This window comes from Amblyomma americanum, chromosome 2, assembly GCF_052857255.1.
Source record: "Amblyomma americanum isolate KBUSLIRL-KWMA chromosome 2, ASM5285725v1, whole genome shotgun sequence".
In the NCBI taxonomy this organism is placed as follows: domain Eukaryota; kingdom Metazoa; phylum Arthropoda; class Arachnida; order Ixodida; family Ixodidae; genus Amblyomma; species Amblyomma americanum.
Window position 1 is genome coordinate 9,016,311 of NC_135498.1, and position 23,963 is coordinate 9,040,273.

The following is a 23,963-nucleotide window of genomic DNA, read 5'->3' on the forward strand; positions in this document are numbered from 1 at the left end:
CACTGAACATGGTGCGCAAGCCCCCAAATGCAAATTCTTCAAGTTGCGTTGGTTATTTACATATCCTTTAAAGCTTCTTTTAAAACAGGAGCCTAAAATGAACTTACCTCTTTAACAAGGCAGTTATGGGAGTTCAAGTCTCTGTGAATGATGTTCATGGAGTGAAGGTAACACTGAAAGCAAAAAGTGAGAGAAGTGGATGTAAAGCAATTTCAGACTCAATTTCTAGATGCTGAAAATGCTACTAGCTCACTCCTGGTGAAATGCCTAGAAAATCTTTAGTTGCGGCTGTTGAACGAAGTGAAAGGAGTGCGGTAGTGTCTACCGGCAACTGCTCAAGCTGAGGGAACTGTCACTTTCCAAGTAGCGGCTACAATGTGGAAGCCATGCCCATCGTACACAAGGTGTGGGTAAGGCATGACAAGTCACTGGCTCGGAGCACAGCAAGTGAGTGACGTATAACATGCGGGAGTTATAATCAACGAATTAGTGCACAACAGCACAATACAGCTTCAAGTTCAATGCACAGCATGCCAAGGTCAGTTCATTCCTTTTTTTTTTCATCAACTATTCAGTGTAGACCATTTCTCTGTTAACAACGATTAAGCGAATATCTTAATGCAGCAAAGTACCCTAGGCCTCCAGTTCGCATACTGAAGAGTGTCTCTGGATATTGTGTTTGCCTAATGGCTCATAGCCGCATGGATCCTATGCCAACTATAATGCGGTGCCAAAATTTGTTGGTTCAGCATATGGCATATGCTCAACAGGTGGCAGCACTGTGGTCACTTACACAGTCAACTGAATGTCTACTGGCAAATTACCCGCCAAGGCAACTTAGTAGCTATGCTGTTCAGCTGCCAAGCCCAAGGACACAGGATTGAATCCCAGCCACAGCGGCCACATTCCAATAGAGGCCAAATACATGACGCCTGTTTGCTGTCTAATGTCCGTGCATGCTAAAGAGCCCCAGGTGGTCAAAATTAATTCAGTGCCCTTTACTACAGCATTTCTCAGATACCATGTGCAGCTTTGGGATGTTAAATCCTACACACCGTTTTTGCAATCTACGACACAGTTCTGATCACATAGGACAAAAGTGAGCTTGATGAAGACGTTTTGTAAGCCGCTAAACCTGAAAGTGGAATGAATCTATTCGAAAATGACTAGCTCAGACAGCCACATTAAGAGTTGTTTTGGAGCAGCAGAAAAACATTAGAACAGAGGCGAGAAATGAAAAAGAGCGCCAACGTACAGCCAGGAACAGACAGAGGCAGTAAAACTTCGCTGATATTTTTTTTATTGTAGGAAAAAAAAATGATGAAGTATGACCCAAATCGTCTAATTTTTTTTAAAGTGTAACTGTTGAATGGGGTACACTTTTGAACTGACATTTATACTCCATAAAAATGTCAATTAGCATTCATTGGTGCCAGGTCTGAGCAGCTTCTTTTCTATTACTCGCACACAACAGACCACATTAACATTGTCTTTAGTGCGGGAGAGACTTCGCAACACATCCAACCACCAATGGCGATACAGTCAAACCCGATTATATCGAATTCAGATTGAATTATCCTTTATATCAAGAAATTTCTGAGCACTGTAAAGCTGCAGTGACAATGTATATGAAAATGTACGGCTATATCGTACAAAAATTAGCTGTCAAATCAGACAGATTGAACTTCAGGTGACACTGGGCAACTCAAGTAGCTGGTTTTCTCTCGACATCTCCACGGGTTAGCTTCCCCATAGGTCCGATACAACTTCTGACAACTCCGCTACCACTTCTCTCTCTCTCTCTCTGACCACTCCGGTCGACTCATATGTTGTTAAATTTGCTGCTACTTTTCTATCGAATTGCACGTTATATCGAACTCAATAGGCCTTTTTGCGAGAGTTCGATATATGCAGGTTCGACAGTAGTGAAAATAGCCAGCAGCAAGAATCTCTTCCATGCCATTTCTTGATGCTTCTCCTCCTGGCACTAATGCATTGCGGAGAAGCCATTGCGGCAGTTGACAGTAGGAACAGTTTTGCTGTTGAGTTCGTAGTATGCGCATGTGGTCTCTCTTGTTGGTGTCCTTGTTTGCGCCGCCTTTCATTTCATCATGCACCAACTCGCCCCTCAGGCCGTTATTGCTGTTCATGCTGCATTCCCCAGACCCAGCTCACTCGTATGTCAGTGCACCATGGTGGTTCTCAGGTGCTGCGCTTCCTAGCCCTTGGGCACCGCAAAGCAGCAGCTCCTTTTTTTCCTTCATGTCTCCACGCTGGAACAGCCTGCACACGCTACTAAAGTTTTTTAGTCCACTAGCACAAGATGCCTTGCTAGCAAAGAAGCCATCCGTCAGTGTCTGCGGATAAGCCTTTACGTGCCACCTACCACAGTTAGCAGGTGGAGTGCGCTAGCACTAGGTGGGTCCCTAGAGAAAAGGCTGTTATGTGTCCTAGTGAAGCCTGGTGGTGCCCCCCGAAGGAGGAAAACCAGTTTCGCGACATATGCAACCATTTGGAAAGGACGAAACACGTGCATGCCAGCTGCAGCCACGTGGAAAGGCAGAAACTGTGTCACGCCAGCTGCCACTTACATTGTATGTAAAACTGTCATAAGTAACCTATGCGAAGGTTCCGTACATGTGCTAAAGCACCTATGCTAGATTTAGTTCAACGATGTGAATCGGGAGTTTTTTTTTTTTAACACAACAGTGTTATGGGCCCCATTCAGCAGAAAAGCCGTAGACAGTGGCGTGAGCAAGAAAACCCCAGAGAAGCAACTTAGGTGTGCCACCCAGGCCATGTGACCTTTTGACGTCGTCACAACTTGCCCACCGGATTGTGAGAAAACTGCTCACCACAGCAGGTGGCACTGTCATGCCAGCTACCTTCCCCTTCCCTTATCACGCTGTTTGTGCCCCAGGCCATGCCTCACTCCCTGGAAATGAGCACACACACCCACTCGCGCAAGATCTAGCCACTTCCGCTGCCGGGCACCAGCGGAGGAAGAGGCTAGAACACGAGGCCTAGCCCGGACTGCAGACAACGAAAACGATGAGGAGGCACAAGACTCCACTGAAGGCCTCCAAGCTCAGAACCGCTCAGTTAGACGAAGATAACAGGGTACTAAAAAACAGAAAAATAACACTTCCATAACCCCACAAAACCCTTAAAAGGGCAGACGCTATCACCTGGTGCCAGCTCCAAACTCTCACATACTCTAAAATTTTTCACATGCACCTTTTCTTCTCCACATGCAATACCCCGAATGCTGTACGCAGTGCAACAATCCAAACACTATCACTCAGTCTGGGAGTGCCCAAACCCATCAGGAAACCATCCTGGGAGGCTGCCTTCTCCGGCTCGGACCTGAGCGACCAGCAATTGCTGAACGAGCAGGCACACGGGATAGTCAGCAATCGAGGTCATGGACTGAGGATTGCCCACCTGGGTGGCTATACTAAGGCTAAATATATTTTTTTACCTTCTAACTTTTTACCTAAGACCAGCAGCTCAAATACGATTGCATGATTGAAATCTACAAAGAAAAACACATTTGTGTGCAAAGTTTCATCAGATTCTAGCCATAAATAAAAGTTAGTTTTAAGACCTTCGTCCCCCCTTTAACGTCATGCATTCATGTGTGTCACACTGCCTTTATGCATTAGTAGGCTTCACAGGAGTTGAGAACCGCTGCACTTTTTTTGTACGCAAGCTCTCACTGTCAAGTATTTTACCACTCACCATGCCGGCGGCAATGTCTCTGGCCAAACGCAACCTCTGCAGCCAAGGTAGAGGCTCGCTTGAGTCATGGAGGAGGCTGCGTAAGGAGCCCCCACTGACGTATTCAGTGACCAGGTGCAGCCGCTTGTCCCGATACAGCACGCCGATAAAGCGCAGGACATTCTCATGATGCAGTGACCGTAGCACAGCCACCTCCTTGAGAAAGTTTCGCTGGGCTTCATCGTCCAGCCGATGCAGCTCTTTCACTACCATTACCTCTTCTGTCTCCCGGTGGGTAACCTGGCACGAAACGAAATATGAGTGCAGAGCTCAGAAGGAGAACAAATGTGAGGCCTACCACATGCGCCAAGGCGAGAACTCGCAACAACTGAAGAAAAGTGCTTAAGGACAGGGAAGAACAAGCACGACAAACTGAGTGGTAAAATTAAAATGACCTTTATATTGGTTCTCACACCAGACTATCACAAGGCCATCTACGTAACTACCATGATGCTATCTGTTCTGAGCAGCCACCCAACGGGTAACTGCAGTGATTTTCTGCTCAGCTTACCAGATAGACTTGTCCAAAAAAGCCCTTTCCCAGGAGCTTTCCCTGGACCAGGTCGGATGCTCGAAAAATCCTCTGGTTCTTTGGCTCAATGCGAAATGACTTGGTCCTGCTGAGGTCATATGATGGCTGGCTGCCACATGCAGCTGAATCACTGAAAAAGATCGGCACAAGGGCATTCACATTGCAGTTCAAAGAACCTGAGGCCGCAGCTTGACTATGCTTTCGCCCAAATAACTGTGCTTAGTCTAGCATACATGAACAGACTACAGCTAGATGACATTTATTACATGCGTTAGAGAGTGTTTTACACTTGTGGTTTGTGTAAGCTATGAGCTAATTAATGTCAGAAATGCTAAAAGCGCCAAGGGATGGGAAACAGCCATGCCCTTGGAGTCATCAAATTTCTTAGTGTCATGAACACTCCTGAGCCAACACTTCATGCCAAACTGTCCCATGGACTCGGCACACGCAGAGATGAGTACACTACTATTCGCCTAAAGCAAGACGCTGTACCGTTCTCACTCAGTGCTCCTTGATCGATTCCTACCACGCTGTGTGAAGTCATTCGGCAAGAAATTGAGAAACTCAAAAGCAACGATGTCATTCATCGTATTGACAAACTACCGTGTATACACGATTGTAAGTCGACCAATTTTTCAAAATATGAAAATCCGAAGCGGGGGAGTTGACTTAAAATCGAAACCAAAGCACAGCACCATAAATAAAGGCGAGACAAACGAGATATCGGGCGTGCTACAGCGTGGTTGCATTTTTGTTGCGCGGCTCCGTCGCATCGCTCTTGGTGCTTGCCTTGAGCAGCTGCTATGTCAACGTGCAGAACTGGCATCCTCACTCTGCGTGAGGTGCCGATGGTGGCTGTCAATAAGCAGCAAACCGGAACCAGCCCACTTCCCACATGTGGCCGCAGACTGCGTCTGCTGATAAGCGGCGGCGGCCCGATAGCGCACTCGCGTTCTACTCTATATAGGCGTCGTCCAAGTTTTTTTGTTTTTTTCCTGTACTTTCAACCCCACACTCGGCGCTCAAGAGAGTGTCGATAGTTGATGGAAGGGCCAATCGCGGCGGCACCCCCACTCAGAACCACAGCGGCGCCGGGGAGTGTTGGTAGCCGACAGAAGAGGCGACGCCGCTCACGCGCAGTTTCTCTTTGGCTCTGACATTCGGCTACTGCCGGCCGCGTTTCACAAGTTTTTAATGTAACGCTTCATCATTCGCGCTCCGGGTCCGCTAAGTGACTGGCGCTCGTTCACGGCTGCGTTCCAAGATGGCTGTCATTCTTTGTGCCGAAGAAACGAAGTGCGCGCCGAGCCGCAAGTTCGATGTTCGCAACGGGTGATACAAGTGTGGCAGCTGCAGCGAGGCAAAATTTTCAGCTGTTCCATGCGATGTTGTGATGTGGCTGTTAGCGAAGTGCGGGATTTCGCTGCATGACAATGTTAGAACCACAAGCTGTGGGACCGCAGCAGCGATCACGACAGCAGCGCTAGTGAGGACGATGGCGCAAGCGTAGACAAGTAGCCTCGTGACTAATACATTTTCGTTTTGGAATGTGCTTACGGGCGCTCCTGCGCGCGGCTGGCAATAAGTGGAGGCCCCAGGATAGTGCTATCGAGTTTTATTATTAAAGGCCAAGTGTAAACGACTTCGCAAGTTTTTTTTTTTTTTTTCACGATTTACATTCAAGTTGACTTAAAATCGTGTAAATACGGCAACCCCGTGGTGTGATGTACTTGTGGTAGCGCCTAAGAAGAATGGGAAGTATCGTCTATGTGTTACCTGACCCAGCAGAATCATGTGGTTCCCAGGGAACACCACATCCTGCCTACCGTTGCACAAGTTCTTCGTCTCCTCGGCAATGCGACTGTTTTTTCAAAGATGGATGTGACTGCAAGCTGTCTGTGTCAAGCTGTCGGCGGACTCGCAGGAACTGACAACTTTCATCCCCCTTTCAGTCGCTATAGTTTTTGCCGACTTCCCTTCAGCATCACCTCCGCCCCAGAGTATTTTCAAAAACACATGGTCCGGATTCTTGAGGTCACGATAGTGCTATAAATATGATTGATGATATTGTTGTCTTTTGATGTGCCAGCAGGAACATGGTGCATGACTCAAACAAGTGTTGACTAATCTTGCAACTGCAGGCATCACCTTAGAAGTGTTACTTTGGGGTCTCCAACGTCCAATTTTCAGGCATCACTGCCTCAGCACAAGGCATCAAACTAGATCAAGGCAAGATTGAAGCAGTCCATAGCAGGGCATGTCCCACAGATATTGCAGGCAGCAGATGTCTACTTGGAATGATAAATCATCTTCCAAGGTTCATACCACCTGTCTCGGAAACCACTGTACCAATATGCAGCCTTCTTAACAAGAAGACTAGTTGTACTTGGCAGCATGAGCAGGAAGCAGAATTCACAAAAATCAAGGAAGACTGCTAAGGACGGCATCAGGCCAGAGATTTGCCGTCACTCCAAGCAGGCAGACAGGTCTGGATTCAGCCAGATCATGTGCGTGCTACAGTTTTGAGCCAGGTTCAGCGTCCAAGGTCCCTTGTAGTCTAAACGGAGCACGTAACAGTTCAGCAGCGAAATCGCAGACACCTACCGTATTCACTCGAATGTAACGCAAGTTTTTTTACTGAAAGTAGAAAGGAAATGTCACCCCCTGCGTTACAATCGAATACTAGGTTTAAAAACACTATGAAGAGCACCAAACACACGCTATTAAAATCATTTCATGTGTCAAACGTGTGCGTTGATCGTACTGGTCATTCGAAATCACGCACTCCAACTCGCCGGTCAACCAGTACGCGAACCACAGGTCACAACTACTAGGACAAAGCGGCAACCTAATTGCAAACGCAAAAAAAAAAAAACGACGGCAGTGAGAACAAGCCAACAAGACTCGACGCCAGCTAGAGTCCCTGGCGCGATGAGAGGGCGCCAGCTCTTGGCGAATGCTCGCAACCTGTAGCGAGGTTGTGTGGCCTCCATGACCGCAAAATGAAACAGCCATCTCGGAGGCACCGAGTGCTCGCAATCGTCGCCAAGACGCCAGTAAAGGAGCGAGCGATCCCACCGCCATCTGTCTGTTAATCCTTGCAACTGATGCAAAAACGTGGCCACGTGACTAACAGGCAGCAGGGCATGGAGCAGCGCGCTTTGTTCGCTCGTTCTCATGTTTAGTGCCAGTGCGTGTAGTTGTGCGTTCCGTGCTTAGAGTCTTAGGTCTATCCTCATCAAACGGTTGAGTTGTCTTCAAGCGGAATGGCGTGCTCACGCGCTCAGTATACAGCTGGTTTCAAGCGAAACGCTATTCTGCTTGCTGAGAAAGGAGAAATTCAGCGGCTGCAAGATGTCTGGACGTCAACGAATCAATGATAAGGAGATGGAGAAAACATCGCGAGGAATTGTTTACCTGCAACAACCTGCGAAAAGGCTTTCGGGGGCCCAAGAAAGGCCGCTTCCCTGAGTTGGAGCGTCGCCTTGCAGAGTTCATTAGCGAGCAAAGTTCCCGACTACTTGGAGTAAGCATTGAAATGCTTCAGTGCAAAGCACAGGAGCTTGCGCGGGACACGGGTTTGACCCAAAACCAGTTTAGGCATCACGAGGCTGGGTGCAAAGTTTATGCGAAGGGCCGGGTTCTCCCTTCGACGCACGACTTCTATTTGCCAGAAGCTGCCCGGGAACTTCGAATCAAAACTTCCGAGAGTTCCAGCGCTACGTCATCGATCTTCGTCGCTCTACCAACATGCCACTTGGACATATCGGCAATGCCGACCAGACCCCCGTGTATCTGGACAGGCCTATGACCAGAACAGTGCACAAGTCTGGTGAGCATGAAGTTCGCCTTAGAAGCACAGGCAACGAAAAAAATCGGATTACCGTAATGCTGGCATGTTTGGCTGACGGCCGCAAGCTCCCTCCATTCATAATTTTTCGCCGGAAGACGATCCCGAAGGAAACTTTCCCAAAAGACGTTATCGTGCGCTGTCACGAAAAAGGTTGGATGGACTCTAATCTTGTCATAGATTGGATTCAAAGTGTGTGGAACCGAAGGCCAGGCGCATTGCTGCATCCGGAAGCAATATTGGTTCTGGACTCTTTCCGAGGTCACCCGACACCCGGTGTCAAACAAAAGCTACAGCGTGACCGAACGCATCTCGTTGTTATACCGGGTGGCATGACCTTCATTCTCCAGCCTCTGGACGTTTGCATGAACAAGCCCTTCAAGGATCGCTTGCGACAATTATACTGGGAGTGGATTGAAAGCAGATCAACAACAACACCTGCAGGTAGGCAGAAATTCCCAAGCGCGTCTACCGTTGCCCACTGGGTTTCAGCAGCTGCGCATTTAAGAAATACTCAATTTCAAATGCTCTAGACGGAAGCGAGGACGGCCTGCTGTGGGAGGAAGCTAGTGACAAAGAAGAGTCAAGCTGCGATGATGACAGTGACGGCGACAACTGCCGTGAGGATGAGGGTGTATAGGAATGCCTGTTTGGCTTGTATTTCAATAAAGTTGTCTTTTACCCTCACAACTGTGCGACATCGGTTCCTCGCATCACATTCGGGTTCTTTCGGTTTTTCTGTCGCACGCCCGAAGTCTACCCTCGAGTTACAATCGTAGTTTTTTTTTCTCCCCTTTTCACACCCGAAAAGTCGACCCTCGCGTTACAATCGTGGTCGCATTACATTCGAGTAAATACGGTAGTTCCCTTCTTGCTAAATCAGCCGGTCTCCCACTTCTTTAACCTCAGCACCAAACACAAGTGGCAGCAGCACCTGAGCCACTACCCGAGACAGCAGCACCTACTCCTTCACGTGATCATGATGATAATGTTGTGCACACTCGTAGCAGCCGTCATGTGATTCCGCTGGACTGCTAGAACTTGTGATGTAACTAAAGGGAAGAGGTGTAGTGGTCGCCACCTATTAGCAGACTTATTATGCTCTCTGGGCTGAATCCTAAAGGGAGAATGTGGTGGTCGATAAAGGGACGAAGTCTGTTCCTGAGCAGGTGTGGTCGCTCTCTTGCTCTCGGTGGCATGACCACTTAAGAATGCCCACGCGACCACAGGTTACAGCTTATTTTCTTTTTCTTTTGGCTTTTTGCTTTTGTGCTATGCTGCCAAACTGTTGAGAACAAGGATTTCAAGGCCAATGCTTGTAGGCTCCTTTAACGTGCAAGACGGGCCTGAAAGCTCACAAAACACTATACTACAGTAAAACCTCGTTAATTCGAACTCGAGGGGGACCGGAAAATTGTTCGAATTAAGCGGAGTTTGAATTAACGAGCGGGCGCTAAAAAAAGCGGCCATCACGCCCAGCAGCACGGGCCGAAGCTAAAACAGGCATATCTGAGATCGTTATCTCTTACTACGTGCTACTACACATTTGCGGCGGGCGATTGCGCGAATTAAAATCATAGAGCCCGAATGTCGAAGGAAATAAAGTTAATTTGTTTATGCGGTTGGAGCTAACATCAAAATGCATTCGCGTAAGCAGCAAGCTTAATGATTAAATATGACACTATGCTTCAAAAACATGTTTATTAACAGCAGATTGGCAAAGCATATCAAAGAGAAAAATAATCGGTGATGCGCATTTGTTTTCGTTTTCTTTGCCGTGACTCAACAAGCATCGTCTGCAACTTGCCCAACAGCTCCAACGCAGCGTCTGAATTATCATCGGCGGAGAAGTAGCGCGCAGCCAGATCGAGTGCTGACGCTGTTTCACATGCACTCGGGGGTGGCAATGGATCGTCGCCTCCGTCGGACTCGTCATCGCTGTCAGCTGTGCTCGCCGCGCCGGAGTTGTGCGGCATCTGGTCCCCGCAGGCCGCTTCAATAATCTCGGCATCGCTTAACGGCCCCGATGTCTCCACGCCGCTGTCAACGTCTACGAAGCTCTGGAAGTCAACACCCTCCGATAAAGCAGCGTAGGCAGGGTGCAGCGCGACGGAGTCATCACACTGAGCATCCAGCTCTGCCGTGCTGCAGGCTTCTGAGCCTTCAATGAAGCCGCACTTTCGATAACAGTTCACGACTGTGTCCGCCTTGACAGCATTCCACGATGTTGCCAGCATGTGGCAGGCTCCGAGGAGATTGACGTCGTACGATTTGCCGCTGTCCATACACACAAGAATCCACTCTAGGAGGTGGCGCCTGTACAGTGTTTTGAGGTTTTTAATAACCCCAAGGTCCATAGGCTGCAGCACAGCCGTAGTGTTTTTCGGCAGAAATGCCAGACGGATCGCCTTCAGTCCGCTGATGTCGCAATGGGCTGAACAGTTGTCGACGAACAACAGAACATTCCTGTTCTGTGCCGTGAACTTCCTGACGAGTGTGCGCAGCCAATCCGTGAAAATTGCTCGCGTCATCCACGACTTTCTGTTGAAATTATAATCAACAGGGAGAGTTTTTAGCCCTTTAAAGCAGCGAGGCTTCGCTGCTTTGCCTATAACTAGCAAGCGGCACCGTTCCGTGCGAGTCAGTCGCGTTTGCGCACACCAACACCGTCACTCTTTCCTTGCTTCTCTTCCCGCCTGAACACGTGTCGCCTTTGTAACTGACAGTCTTGTTCGGCAGCAACTTAAAATAAAGCGCGGTTTCATCTGCATTGAACACATCGCTGAGCGAGTAATCGGCAAGGTAGTCCTTTAGTTGACCTGCTGCAACGGCTTGCGCCGGAGCCACTGTGGCCGGAGCATAGGCGGCGCCCGCGGTAGGGTGGCTACCCGCGTGACCGCGCGTCAGCCAAAAATAGACAAGCCAATGCTTCGACGCTCCGGCAGCGAAAACCTGCTACAGCATGCACCGGAGGGTTGGTTCGGGCAACGAAATTCACGTCTCACCTCATGCGTGCTGGCTTATTTTTTTCTCATCATTCTGCATTTTTTAAAATTTTCAGCGCATTGTATTTGCTACGAAGTGACTTCTATATGCGAGGAGCAATGCCAGCCATCGGCGCCTAGTTCGAATTAACCGACGTGGATACCGGCATATTCGAATTATCGGGAGTTTTTACCCATTGAAATACACAGGGCTTTGCCGGGACCCGGCCGTCAGTTCGAATTAACCGGAAGTTCGAATTAAGCGATTTCGAATTAACGAGGTTTTACTGTATACAGCAGAGGTGGATTTATGGGCCACCTCTGAAGAACCAGTCCCACTTGAACTACGTATTTCTTTGACACCTTTATCAAAAAAAAAAAAAAAAAAAACTGGATTCATCATTTTGTCAGCACTTCAGAGCATACAGAGCACTCACTTGAACTGTTCTCCTTTATTTACGCATTTATGCACATTTACCTTACTCATGTTTCGTTTACAGTTGCACCTTATTGCACTTTTGCATGTTTCACTAATTATTTTTTGTAATCTGATTCAATTTTATCTGCTGTTGTTTGTACATATTGATTTTTTGTAAGTTTGTAACAGGAGGTCCCCTGTGCAGCCATTGGCTATGGGGCCTCCTCCTGTATTTAAGAAATATGTGTATGTACTGTTTGATCGTTTATTTAAACTGATTCTGATGTCCCACGAATGCTTTTTTCGGCATGACAGAAGAGCCATTAAAATGCTTCTTAAGTTCGTACAAGAAAACCCTATGCCTCGGAGAGCTGGATAATAATTCTCAACAATAACTCCACTAGAAAAGGTTCAGCAATGTCAGCAATGCCATAATAGAAGAGCCATTAGCGACTCATTAATTCAAAGCCCCAGACTAGCAGCCCAGACTCAGAGTATGCACCACTGAAACCAGCTGGCTCTATATAGTGCTTCTAACACACAAAAGAACTGTTCCCCAACTCACCTGACTAGCAGACGAGGAAGGGATGAGGAGCGCTCCCTGCCACCACTCGACCTTTTAAGTTGGCGTGACCTTAAGCCGCTTGTGCCAACACTCCCTTCATCCTGCAAGGTTTCCAACAATGATTAATTTTCTGTGGTTCACCCAAGATTTGTTCTTAGAGTTGTCTGTGACATCAAATACTTCACCGCATGCAAATGTTTGAACTCGGGTAAATGGGGATAACATTTTACAAACATTATTCCACAAGAAAACGTATTCAAATCATTTTGCAAGGAGATAGCAGGGAACTGAAAGGTACTTCTGTTATTTATCACTGAGAACCGAAAATTCTCACCCCTGGTTTTTGGACACGTTTGATTACTCGGTCTCTTTAACGGTACAACGAATAAGAACACTTCAAATTTTGGACACATCACAAAGAGACTGCTAGACTTTACAGAAACAGCTGTTAGGCACCAGTCGCTGCTTTTCTCGTAAACGGTGGGTGCTGGCGCACCCACTGGTTGCACCAGTCAACCTGGGTCGCATAACACTACGGGTGGCTCTGTTTGGAACAGCCACCTGCCAGTTCAGGGGTGCATCACGTGGCCACTACACCAGTGGTCACGTAACTAAACGCCTAAACAGCTATCACTGAATCTCACGTTACACAGTCGTAACCGTCCTGTGAGCTTTTTTTTTTTCGGACTTCATTCATACTTGCCATGCATTGTCGCTAGTGGAATCTCACTAATTCAGACCTCAAGAGGTAACAAAAGCTTAATTGCATAAAGCGAAATTCAAGCTAAAATGGAGCCTCTTACAATGGTGGGACTGATATTCTCCATGAGATCGCATATCATGCATGCGTGGATGTGAGCTGTAGCAAACTCTGGTGTCATGCATTGCTAAAACTCAAACGGTAATCAATGTTTGCAGAACTCATTTGTGTCGAGTTCTTTCATCCCTAATAAGCAAAGATGCAGCAGTTAAACGTACGACTTCGTGGAGATGGCAAGTGGAAGAAAATGACGGTGATTTCTAAAGCAAGGAGCTCGTCCCCGTGACAATACGCATCACAGCCTCAACTCTTCCATCGCAACACTGTTAAAACTTACATTTTGACGACAGGCAAAACGCCCTTCATGATACACAAGCCAGAGCAGACTGCATACAAAAACGTATACCCTGCTGGTTTCAAGACTGGCTGTCGGCTTAGTTGCGAGGCCTGATTACAAAGGCCAATGCCAATGGAGCATTTGTTTCAGCCATTTTTCGGTTCTTTCTTATCTCTATTGCCCCCATCGCCTTTTCATTTAACATCCTCTGTACGGTGGGCATAGCGCAGTACCCACAGAGGCGAGTTCGCTTTCATGTTTGGATTTCATCCCAGCCCGCGCATTCATCCGTGACGTGCCCGTACAGCCATCAAACTCCAAGCTCACGAAAGCGGGTGCTGCCCGTCATCTGTGCACACAACATGTAACGAGATTTAGTGATGCGAGTCATCTGAATATGCGCAAACTGCTGATGTCTTCCTTCCTCCACTGTACTGAAAATTAGAAATTGATGTAAAATGATTTTTAACATGAAAGAATTTTTTATAATGCTCGATTTTTCAAGTGTTTTCGTGGGCCATAAACAGTCCAAAAAATCTGTTGTCGACTGTGTATGTAAGGGCTGGACTTTACAGCTTTTAATGTTTGAGAATTTGGCTGATTTCTTCATTTGTTTATTTCAAAACACACTTTATTATATTATATTATTTTCAGAAGACGAATTAGCAGTCACTTTTTTTTTTCGTTTAAATGGTGTGGTATTACTGTTACCAGTCAATTTACAAGTATTTAACACCCACAAAGAAATACAATCACCTTTTAAAACAGGAACTGGAGTTAAATTATGGAACCATCAGACAAAACTCAAGAGGAAGTTGACTGCCAATGGGTGAGTTGTCATGTTATCATTGAGTTGCTGCATTGGGTTGAGCAACAGAACAGGGCATGACGTGATTTGTGTTGTGTGGCAGTGACAGAACTGCCAATTAGCTGTCGCTGTAGCCAGAACATACAACTTTTCGTGGCACTTAAGCATGGTTTTGCGCCAGTGTACTTGTATGTGGTAGAGGAACCAACTTAACGAAGAAACTGCCTCAACCGTGTGATGACAAAGAACAGCGCTATGCTAGCAAAAGACATATGGCAATGTTGACCCTCCCCATCTACAAAGGCGCTACTTAAAGGGACACTGAGGAGAAATTGAAGTTGGCTTGTATCGATAGAATACCAACTCCTGATCACAAAAACGCCACTCTTACTGAAAACAAAGCTCTTGTAAGGTAGAAAAAAGCAAGAATCAAAAGACAGGTATCGCCGCCACAGGCCAATCTCGCAAGTACAAGCGTGGTGACACCGTAGGACAAGAGACGCCATTTTGGAGGAATTTTCCTTCCTACATGGGGCGCGAATCACTGAGGCTGATAAAGATAGGTTGCGCGGTTCAATATTGAAGTAAGTTTTGTTTTAAAACCAATAGTGGACTTTTATCACACAAGGAAGGCAGACAAAAGACAACCTGAATGTTGGAAGCAAAGAAAACCGATGCTTGGCGGCGCCACAGGCGGCCAGGAGAGTTTCGATTTGTTATGGCGCTTCGCGTCTATGAGCTTTGCGTGCCCCATGGTTTTGTTTTTGACGCGCTTCGATTTACAAGCGCCGAACAGCAGAGGAACTCGAAGCGCCGCTTCAAGTGCTAGTTAACCTTTGAAGGAGCCTGTTAAGGCTTGTCAGGTGATCACCATGGTCGATGAATAACTATGATGGCACGATGGTCGGTGATCGTACAAGGCAGCACTTGTGTATTCGCACGCTCGCCCAGCGAAACATTCCCGGCTGTGCCAGTCAACTTCAAACTACGTAACGGAAATCATTCATTAGGGACGGGGGACAAGGTACAAGGCAGTTCAGAAAAATTGCTGATGGCCTAGCTCTGTTAGGCCAGGATATACCTAACAAATGCACGGAGATTTCTGCATCAGAAGAGTGCATTCACTAGATGCGCCTTTATTGATGGTTGTAACCTGAGCTGTCGTGGCGGAGTGGTAGAGTCTCCGCCAAACAAACGCCAAAGGCCCTGGTTCGCTTCCGAACCTCGCCTCAGGATTTCTTTTTTTTTTATTCAGTGAGTGGGCGCGGAGTTTCAGTGGCTCCCATAGATGCCGCCACCGAATACGTTTGTTAGCGGTTAAGCACAGGCTCTGTTAAGGCGCGTTTATGCTCCGGCGTAACGACCCGCCGGCGCCTAACCTAACCGTGCTCCCTCAAAAGCATCGCACGCTTTGTGGGGCGGAGGTCGCTGAAATGCAGGCCGGAGTTTTTGCGAGAACTACATTGTCGGGTTCGGAAACGGGATCCATCGTAACGCTGGCAAGACGCCTGTGCAAACGTAAACGAAGCGACGGTAGCGACCCCCGATAGATGCCTTCAACGTGCGGTGGCGGTAGCTTTCATTTCGCCAGCTGCTAGACCGGACCGCTAGCTGCCAGAAATCACGGAGTCTCCATTTACGTCACGTTTCACATCACTCCGTCCTGTGACGTCATAAGAGTTCGTGACGTTATAAGAGTTCTCGAGTTTGAACTGGAGCGGCGGAAAAAACGTTTTCAACTTCGAATTCAAATTTCTTTGAAATAAATGCATCTTTCGTTCCCGGACAAGCGGCAACAAAGCCATGAAATGCCGAACTATCAGACTTTGCTAACAAAAAAATATTTTATAGGGTTCTCCTCAGTGTCCCTTTAATCCATCAGTACCTCAGTCCTATCATGTTCCTGTCTTGCATACTTTAATTTTCTCTAACTTAATAGCTAGCTAGCTAGCTAGCTATGCGTGCATGTCATGGATACTGACCGTCGGTTAAAACCGAATTTAGAAAATTTAATGCAGCATACTTTTATCGGTCTTTTTCAGTTCAAAATAAAAAGTCCGACTCTTCTTTATATGCTACTTCTGTTACAACTGAAACTGCAAAAGAAAAACATGCACCGTGACACAAAGAGCTGACAAGTACTAAAAAATGCTGGTATATGATAAAGTCAACCTCAGATATATCGAACTCGAAAGAGATCACGAAATAGTCTGATATACTGATAATTTAACACAAAAAATCACAACAGGTAAGCTATCTGAAACCTATACTTCGTTTCATACATAGCAGGCAACGTTGTGGAGGGCATGGATGTAGTGCATCTGCAAAACCATATTACTCCGCCAGGTATCATTCATTCTCCTCGAAACTCTGGTGAGTGTTTGGATGAAAACAAAGTGTGGTATAAAAGGATGTGCTAGCATTGCAAATCGCGGTTAACGCTGTGAGGTGCTCAGTGTTCGGGCCCTGTGGCTATAATTTTCACTGAGTGTGAACTACTTTCTGGGCGCGGAATGAGTACGAGCATTTTGCTCTGCCAAGCAAGTATCATACTGCTCGAAGCCTCAATGAGTTGCAGGACCAAAATCTGGCAAGATGTAAAATGAAGTCCAGGAGGCGCCAGTCATGGCACTTAAGGTTTATCACAACGAAATATGCTTGCATTTGCTTTGGCTCTATGGCGAACTACTTTCTGGGCATGGAGTTAGTCTGTACGAACCAGCATGCTGGCTTGGCAGCGTTGCCTGCTATGTATGAAACAGTGTATAGAAGCAAAACTACACTGCAGTTGCACTAGTGACTCGCTTCTTGCCGAGATCAGCTACCCACTGGTGTATGCAGGCAGCGCACCACTCGCAAGGCAAAGTTATGCCTGACCTGCTTTGCATAGAAGCTGCAGCAGATGGTGTTTTGGAACTAGCCACTGCCTATCGTAAGAGGTCATATCCTGTTACCGATACACGATATACAGAATAATTTCACATTAAAATTAAGGTACAGTTGGTTTCCACAATGTCTCTGGCAACAAAACACGCTGAAGCGAGGGCCGTTGCTAGGCTATGGTCAGTTAGGTTGGCCCCACCACACAACAGCAGTGTCGCGTGGAAAATGAGTACAAGAGACCAAATGCTACCTTCAACCGTACCCCACATTAACCTCATCATATGATTTGGCAGTGCTAGCGCTGCCAGCAGATGCCCAAGGTCGCGCAGTTGTGAGAAGCATCCTTTGCAGGGGTGAGGAGTGCTGTTCGGTATATCAAATGCTCTTTGAATGGTACTTCGATAATTGCGAACAGAAGGACTATACTTTTGGATGAGATATTCAACTGCATGATCTGACTGTTCAATATACACAATAATTCATTACATCCAAGATCAATTGTATTTCAGAAAAACTTAGTTTTTCGCAGCACCAGAGCAAGTGCCAGAATAGGCATTCTTGTTCTCCATGCTTAATGAGTACTCAGCACAATTATGACTGTATGCTTCCCTTTCTATGCATATGAGTTGGGACCAAACATTTATTTTACTCATTATGTTAGTTTACATCATGCTCATTGTAATAAAATTATGCCAGTCCAGTAGGCTGCACCATTCCATTACATAAAGTGACTTAACGGCTTTCATGGAGCACTCTTTAAACTATAGACTTATATCTTCTCCTTTCAAACTTAGTGAACGTGGACAAAAATATTTTACCGCGTTCACTAAAGCAAATATTCATGCAGACTGCCTACCACTGCACTGCTTACTTACAAACATCACCTTGCACTGTCGGGGCTAAAATGGAAAATTCAAGAAGTTTGACTTCTCACTCTCTCCCTCATCATCTCCTTTGCACATATTTCCGAACCCACCTGGTCCACATTAGCCACAGAGAGCACAATTTTGAGAAAGCCCACCTGTACTGCACTAATAACTCATCTGCATGTCACAACAATGCTGCTGTTGGTACAAGGTTTTCAAATACAAGCCAAATGATGTAATTCCTTCTGCAGTTCCTTCTGCAATGATTCTCATCATAGTTAAGTTGCAATCAGACAGCAGGATTCATGCCATGATTGTTTACAGGTCCCCACACAGCCCCACATTCCATTCAAAGTGTACTCACTGCACTGTTCTTAGAAAACATAGCGCAAAAAGGACACGGACGACACAGAAGTGGACAGGACAGGTGCTAACTTGCAACTTTATATTTCGGAAAGCCACCACGTCTAATTTATAGGAGCCGATCCTTTTTGCGCTATGTTTTCTAAGAACTGTTACCAACTAGCCCAAACCAAGCTACTGTTACTTCACTGCACTGAATTCATATTCGTGTATTTGCATTTCTGTATTTACACAACTTGTTGAATGAAATGCTAACTAGTGTCAGTCTGAGACTGTTCGTACACTGGGACACGACCAGCTCTCGTTAATTCAAACCCACTTAATTTGAACAGCTGGTCTGCCCAAACTGACGCCGTGGCGCCGTCAACATCAACTCTGCATATTTCAAACAAATTCTCAGTCCCCTCCAAGTTCAAATTACTGAGAGTCAAGTGAACTTTGGTGGGATGCCATCACGCATTTGAGGCATCCTGTGCTGTGTACACACCTTTTTTTTGTATCGCCTCTCCTTGTCGCTCAAGGCTTTTCTCCTTGGGGGACACAACAGTGCACACCTGGAGACACTGCTGGGGTCGTGCTCAATAGTTAGCTGCAACACTTTGTTCGTTGACTTGATGAGCTCCTCAACCTGAAAATGAAAAGTTGCCTTGTGATAACAAAAGTGCATCACCAGGATGGCTGAAACATTTAGCAGCAATATTCATGTGCTTCACTTTTCATTTATTTTTATTAAAAGCAGTAGTGTAGAAAGACTCAGATAAAATGGTTTTTAACATTCAAGAACTGGTTTAAGAAGCAGACTGCACCATGCAGAACAAGAACGAATTGATGAGAACAAATGCGAAGAGCCAACAGCACAGCACGATGATACCTGAGGCAACCTCAAAATCATGCAAGTGACATCCCAAGTAGGCTACGGCTAACAGCCAAGGTCACATTAATGACTGAAGAGGCCAAAGCAATGCAAGTACAAGAGGCATCAGAACCGAGCTGAACATGGCTCTGATGTAATGTGCACTAATGTGCAACCGTAAGGAACTCTGGAGGCATACCATGCTTCATGTATGAGTGTTAAGTTTGGATTTTGTTTTATGGTTTTTAATGGCCCACAGTGACTCAAGCTGCCTTCTCATATGCATGTCAAGTGTGCATGTCGGCACAGCAAAGTCAGTAACATGCAGATTCTCCGCACAAAGCCATGTGCTTCGATTTCTTCCCGTCTTGTGATTTAAGCACACCCATCCACAGTGGCAACATGCTGCAATGAACAGCAGCTTGTCCCTGCTCACCTCTTCAAGTGACTGGCTCCCGAGGGGTGTGCCATTGACTTCGAGGATCTTGTCACCAATGTGCAACGCCATAAGGTCTGGGCTGACATCGAGGTCGGCAATGTGGACGCCGTGGCGGCCAAGGCATGGCGAGCCCAGCTTGATGCTTCGTGCCCCTCCACTTGCAGGGATCTCGAGCAGCTGAATGCTGTGTGGCTGCTGGCCACCCAGGACGTTGCGCTGGCTCAGTGGCTGCATGTGGTGCCTGTAGCAGGGCCCGCTGCAGTAGCACCGATATGCACAAATCATTTACATCCAAAAAAGGAGCAGTCAGCATGGTCGCTGTTTGTACCAAAACCACCCAAGGAACTTCACTCGGCCCTGCAATATATTAGCTCGTGCAGCCACTGTACTGAATCAAGGAACTGATCCTGATTCTAATTCGTATTGAATCTGAGAGTATAAAGGAAGAAATGGAAGAAAACTTTCTAAAACGTGTTCTGGTGTCACGTTTCATTGCTTTTTTTCGATTAATTACAAATTTCCTCCTACATGGGAAAACGCCATGGCTCACAATACTTACAAATAAAAACAATATACATACTGAAAAGGCTATTCAATAGCTCTACTGCTGCACCCAGCTAGAATAGCTGGACAGTACCTTGAACAATTCTATGAGTATCACTTTATAAGCTATGCCTCATCATTTCAATCTTTTTGCGTAGACATGGTACAGGGTGATCCACTCTTAGGGTGAACACACGAGTGTGTGGCCTCGCACTTCGGAGCGTCAATGCGTCTGTTTCAGCCATGCATTGCAGCAAAATGGCAGACAGCACGAAGCACCACCTCCGGTCCTTCTGTGCCTGCGCCACTTTGCTATGATGCATGGTTAAAACAGATGCACTGGCGCTCCGAAATGCGAGGCCACACACTCGCTTGCTCTCCTTAAGAGTGGATCACCCTGTACATGAAAAGAACGCATAGTAAACGTGCAGGAATCACTTACCAATAAAGTTTAGAGCGTTCCACTAGAGCATATGCATCTCCATCGCCAATAAATGCATTACAGCTGGCACAGCAGAAGCACTCGGGATGAAATTTGTGGTCTCCCGCAACCTAGAAGATGCGAGTATAAAAAATTCGTGTACCAAAAATTCAGTTGCACATGCTTTGAAAATTTATTTTGACCACTAGTAAACGAATGCGACAATCTGGGTCAATTTCTTAGTAAATAATAATGAAGTGGACCTTTCTGCCCTCATCGCTCGGCACTGATTGCAGGCAGCAGTAAAAGGGTTTCGATATTGTAACCTCACCTTTTGCTAGTTTTAAATCACGACTACCTAAAACTGACCACAGAAACTGTGTGCAACAACACTGCAGACAAATAATATGCACAAATAATATGCACACCTGCATTTTGGATTTCTTTAAAATTCTTGAAGCTTACCATGACAGGACCTGTAATAATTTCAGAGCAATTCTGGCAGGCCTCGCCGTAGTTGGACAGGTAGTCACTCTTGCAGAACAGCATCCCATCTTTCTCAAAGTACCAGCTGTTCAAGGAAGCATCACACACGGAGCACCTGCAATTGCAAGCAGCAAAGACATCATGACAAGTTTCGCACAAATCTGCAATTAGAGCACTGAAGTTGGCTCAAGTTTTCACCAGGCAGATTGTACAAGCGATAAGAACAGACAACTACACAATGAGTCACCTAACAGACCACATAAAAGCCAACAACAAGTTGGTAGGCACCTGAGAAGCAGTTTCAACAAAAATTTCTACTGTTGATTTCTTTTCCGAGCACAAATATGTGAAGCAAATAAGAACTGGCCAAAAGCTTCCACTCAGCTAGGGAGCAAATAGCTAAGAACATTGACACATGAACAGAGAAGCAACAAAGTGTAAAGGGGAAGTTCATGACACACGTAACATCTGCATGACTCATCTGCAGCTGCCAACCTCTACTGCAGCTTTTTATGCTTTGTTGCGTTTAGAATATAAATGACAGAACTTTTGCTCTATCGGATGTTTTATAGGCGGAAGTTATCGTACAGTTCAGGACAAGAAAATAAGCTTGACATTCATTTTACAAAAAAGAACTTCCGCTTTGCACCAACCAAGTACAAGTACCAACAAGTATGTTACTTTTCCACAAAAGACCTTGCTTGAGTTTTGATATGTACCCCAGTATACGTTTATTCATTCACTCACAAAAAAAAATGTTTAGAAAATATAAATCTGAATTGCATTCAAAACTTATTCACGAAAGACAACATTTATCTCAAAGGGGATCAATGTTATGCACCCATCTAGTGCATTCTTCGTTCGGGACGAATACATGCATCAGTAAAGGCCGCAGTCACTGCCAATCACTGCCTTGGATTTACTAACGAACACTCTTTCGGTCAGCTTGGCTTCCTAACAGATTACAAAGGTAGACTCCATACTACTATTTTGATGCTAAATGCAATGATTGGCTTTTAGATGTCTTTAGTGTCATTGATCTATCAAAAGCAGAAAATGTGCTCTAAATGCTTCTTTTGTATGTGCTAAGAACAAAACATCTATATTTATTAATATGTACTCAGGAATCTGTTAAAAGCGATACCAACAGTATGCTTAGATGACTATAATAAGAAAGATAAGGCAATAAACACTTCCTCCTGTGTGAATAGCAGATGCCCACTAACACACTTTCACTTTGTAGAATAAATAAAAGAAAAAGTACTTTGCAGCACAATGATGTCTGCAATACAATTCCCCTTCGCAGCAGAAACTTTAAAAGGCCCAGAAGAGCTCTGAATCTGACATGCACTTAAGAAAAAAGATGCAGCCCCTTAATGTATTTGGGTAAACACGAAACAAGAAGTAACACTTAGAATTATATTTTTAAGCTTATGCAAAAGAGAAAAAGGCAAATCTTGCAAATTTCTTGAGCAACCTAGACATGACCTTTGCACATGGAAACAAGGCACTTGCAGATCGAACCATGCAATGTGCCTCTTCAGCAGTTATCTGCGTTTGTGCAAGCAACTTTCCGTCCACATACCACAATACTGCAGAGCCAAGCGCTAGGTGCCGAGTGCCCAGAGCGTCCCAGAGGCCTGACTACTTGTCACAGTACAAGCTGAGACAAGACGGTAAAAAGTCGCGCAAGAAAAACAAGAAGCGAAACTAAAAGACTCGACAGTGTTGGAGCATGACTCACGACGAAAAACTAGCGCTCAAGCTGCACATTCTACTCAAAGTCTGCTACTGACAAGCAATCTGACATCACGGTGAGCTTCGTACCGCTGCATTGCACGCGAGGAAGAAAAAAGCGCGCAACGCCGTAGAAGAAACGGAACAGAGTGCTGAGCAACGCAGCAACGAAGAACGGGATATCCCATTCAAAGCCCCAGAGGCATGCGTACTACGCAAGGAATTCAGCGAACGACGTGGATAGCACCGGGGCAAACAGATAAGAGGAGTGGCGCACCGCGCGCGCATTCGCGTACGCAGATATCTGCAAACGCCCGATGAGAGCACACTTCCGAATCGATACAGATCCGATGACTCAGAGAAAACCACTGCGTCTTGGGCAGCAGCGCGTGCACACAACGACACAAACAAAAGCTACCCGGTTACGCTCGTACGAGTGCCGCACAGGCTGAAAAGACTTCGCTTCCGAACTATGCATTTGGGCCACCGCGGGAGGATATGCAGGTCGGCGGGACTTATGCGCTAGGTCGCGGATCCGAGCACATGCGACACCCGGAGGTAACAGGCTTGCCCTTCTGCCGCAATGCAAATAGGGGAGGGTCCAACAAACCTTCAAAACACGGAGGCAGCCTTGTGCACAATGACAGAAAGACATCGATTAAGGTTACGACTCGGAAGCTTCCTGGAGTGTAGAACTTCAAGATGGTAGAGATTACGGACCGAAATTCCGCAACTGCGCTCAAATGCTCAATACAATTCATCAATTACCGTCAAATTAAATTCTGAGCTTAATACGGTGAGCAAGAATTAAAGCGGATTTGATATATTCCTCCTGTTGACACGAAGGAGCGTGCTCGCAGTTTCAAAACTAAAACAAAAAGAAAAGATGCCGTCTGAAACTTCCCTCGTGTCCGGTATGCTAAACGGCCACATTAATGGAACACAACGAAAACAATAGTGTACTTTCCACGGCTAATAAGGGCACAACAAGGTAAGCAACAAACAGGTATCTCACCTGAAACAATCAGTATGCCACACCGTGTGGAGCGCCTGCAGATACTCGTCGTCCTCAATCACATTTAGACAGCTTGCACAAGTCAACGGCAGCTCTTCTGTCAAGTTGAAATTCCATCGTTATCGAGTGTTAGTGAAGCGGGTTAGCCGTTGTTAGTTAGGCACTACCGGTTATTTCAGAAGCAAATTTAGATATTAACCTGACGCCTCCTCCATGTCAGACACCAGACACATTTTCTATCACTCTGCGCATGCGCGACGCGCGATGCGCGGAAGTGAGCGAGCGCTAGCGAGCGTCCGCCCGCTGCGCCATCTGTTATGCCC

The 23,963-nt window shown here is 46.3% G+C and overlaps 1 protein-coding gene across 2 annotated transcripts in view; it reads right to left on the bottom strand.

Annotated features, from left to right (window-relative positions):
- LIMK1 (LIM domain kinase 1) overlaps window positions 1-23,888 on the bottom strand; it is a 45,594-nt gene extending 21,706 nt beyond the window's left edge. Inside the window, exons 1-9 of one of the 2 annotated variants that reach the window (XM_077652971.1) lie at window positions 23,641-23,888; window positions 20,868-21,003; window positions 20,424-20,533; window positions 19,436-19,694; window positions 18,634-18,774; window positions 12,130-12,230; window positions 4,292-4,442; window positions 3,742-4,020; window positions 108-173 (exon numbers count right to left, since the gene is read on the bottom strand). In XM_077652971.1, coding sequence (XP_077509097.1) covers window positions 108-173; window positions 3,742-4,020; window positions 4,292-4,442; window positions 12,130-12,230; window positions 18,634-18,774; window positions 19,436-19,694; window positions 20,424-20,533; window positions 20,868-20,951 — 1,191 coding nt within the window. In that variant the 5' untranslated portion in view covers window positions 20,952-21,003; window positions 23,641-23,888. Of the gene's footprint in view, window positions 1-107; window positions 174-3,741; window positions 4,021-4,291; window positions 4,443-12,129; window positions 12,231-18,633; window positions 18,775-19,435; window positions 19,695-20,423; window positions 20,534-20,867; window positions 21,004-22,473; window positions 22,924-23,640 lie in introns of those variants that run through there. The other variant, XM_077652972.1, reaches the window with a different exon arrangement.
- Window positions 23,889-23,963: the final 75 nt, after the last annotated feature.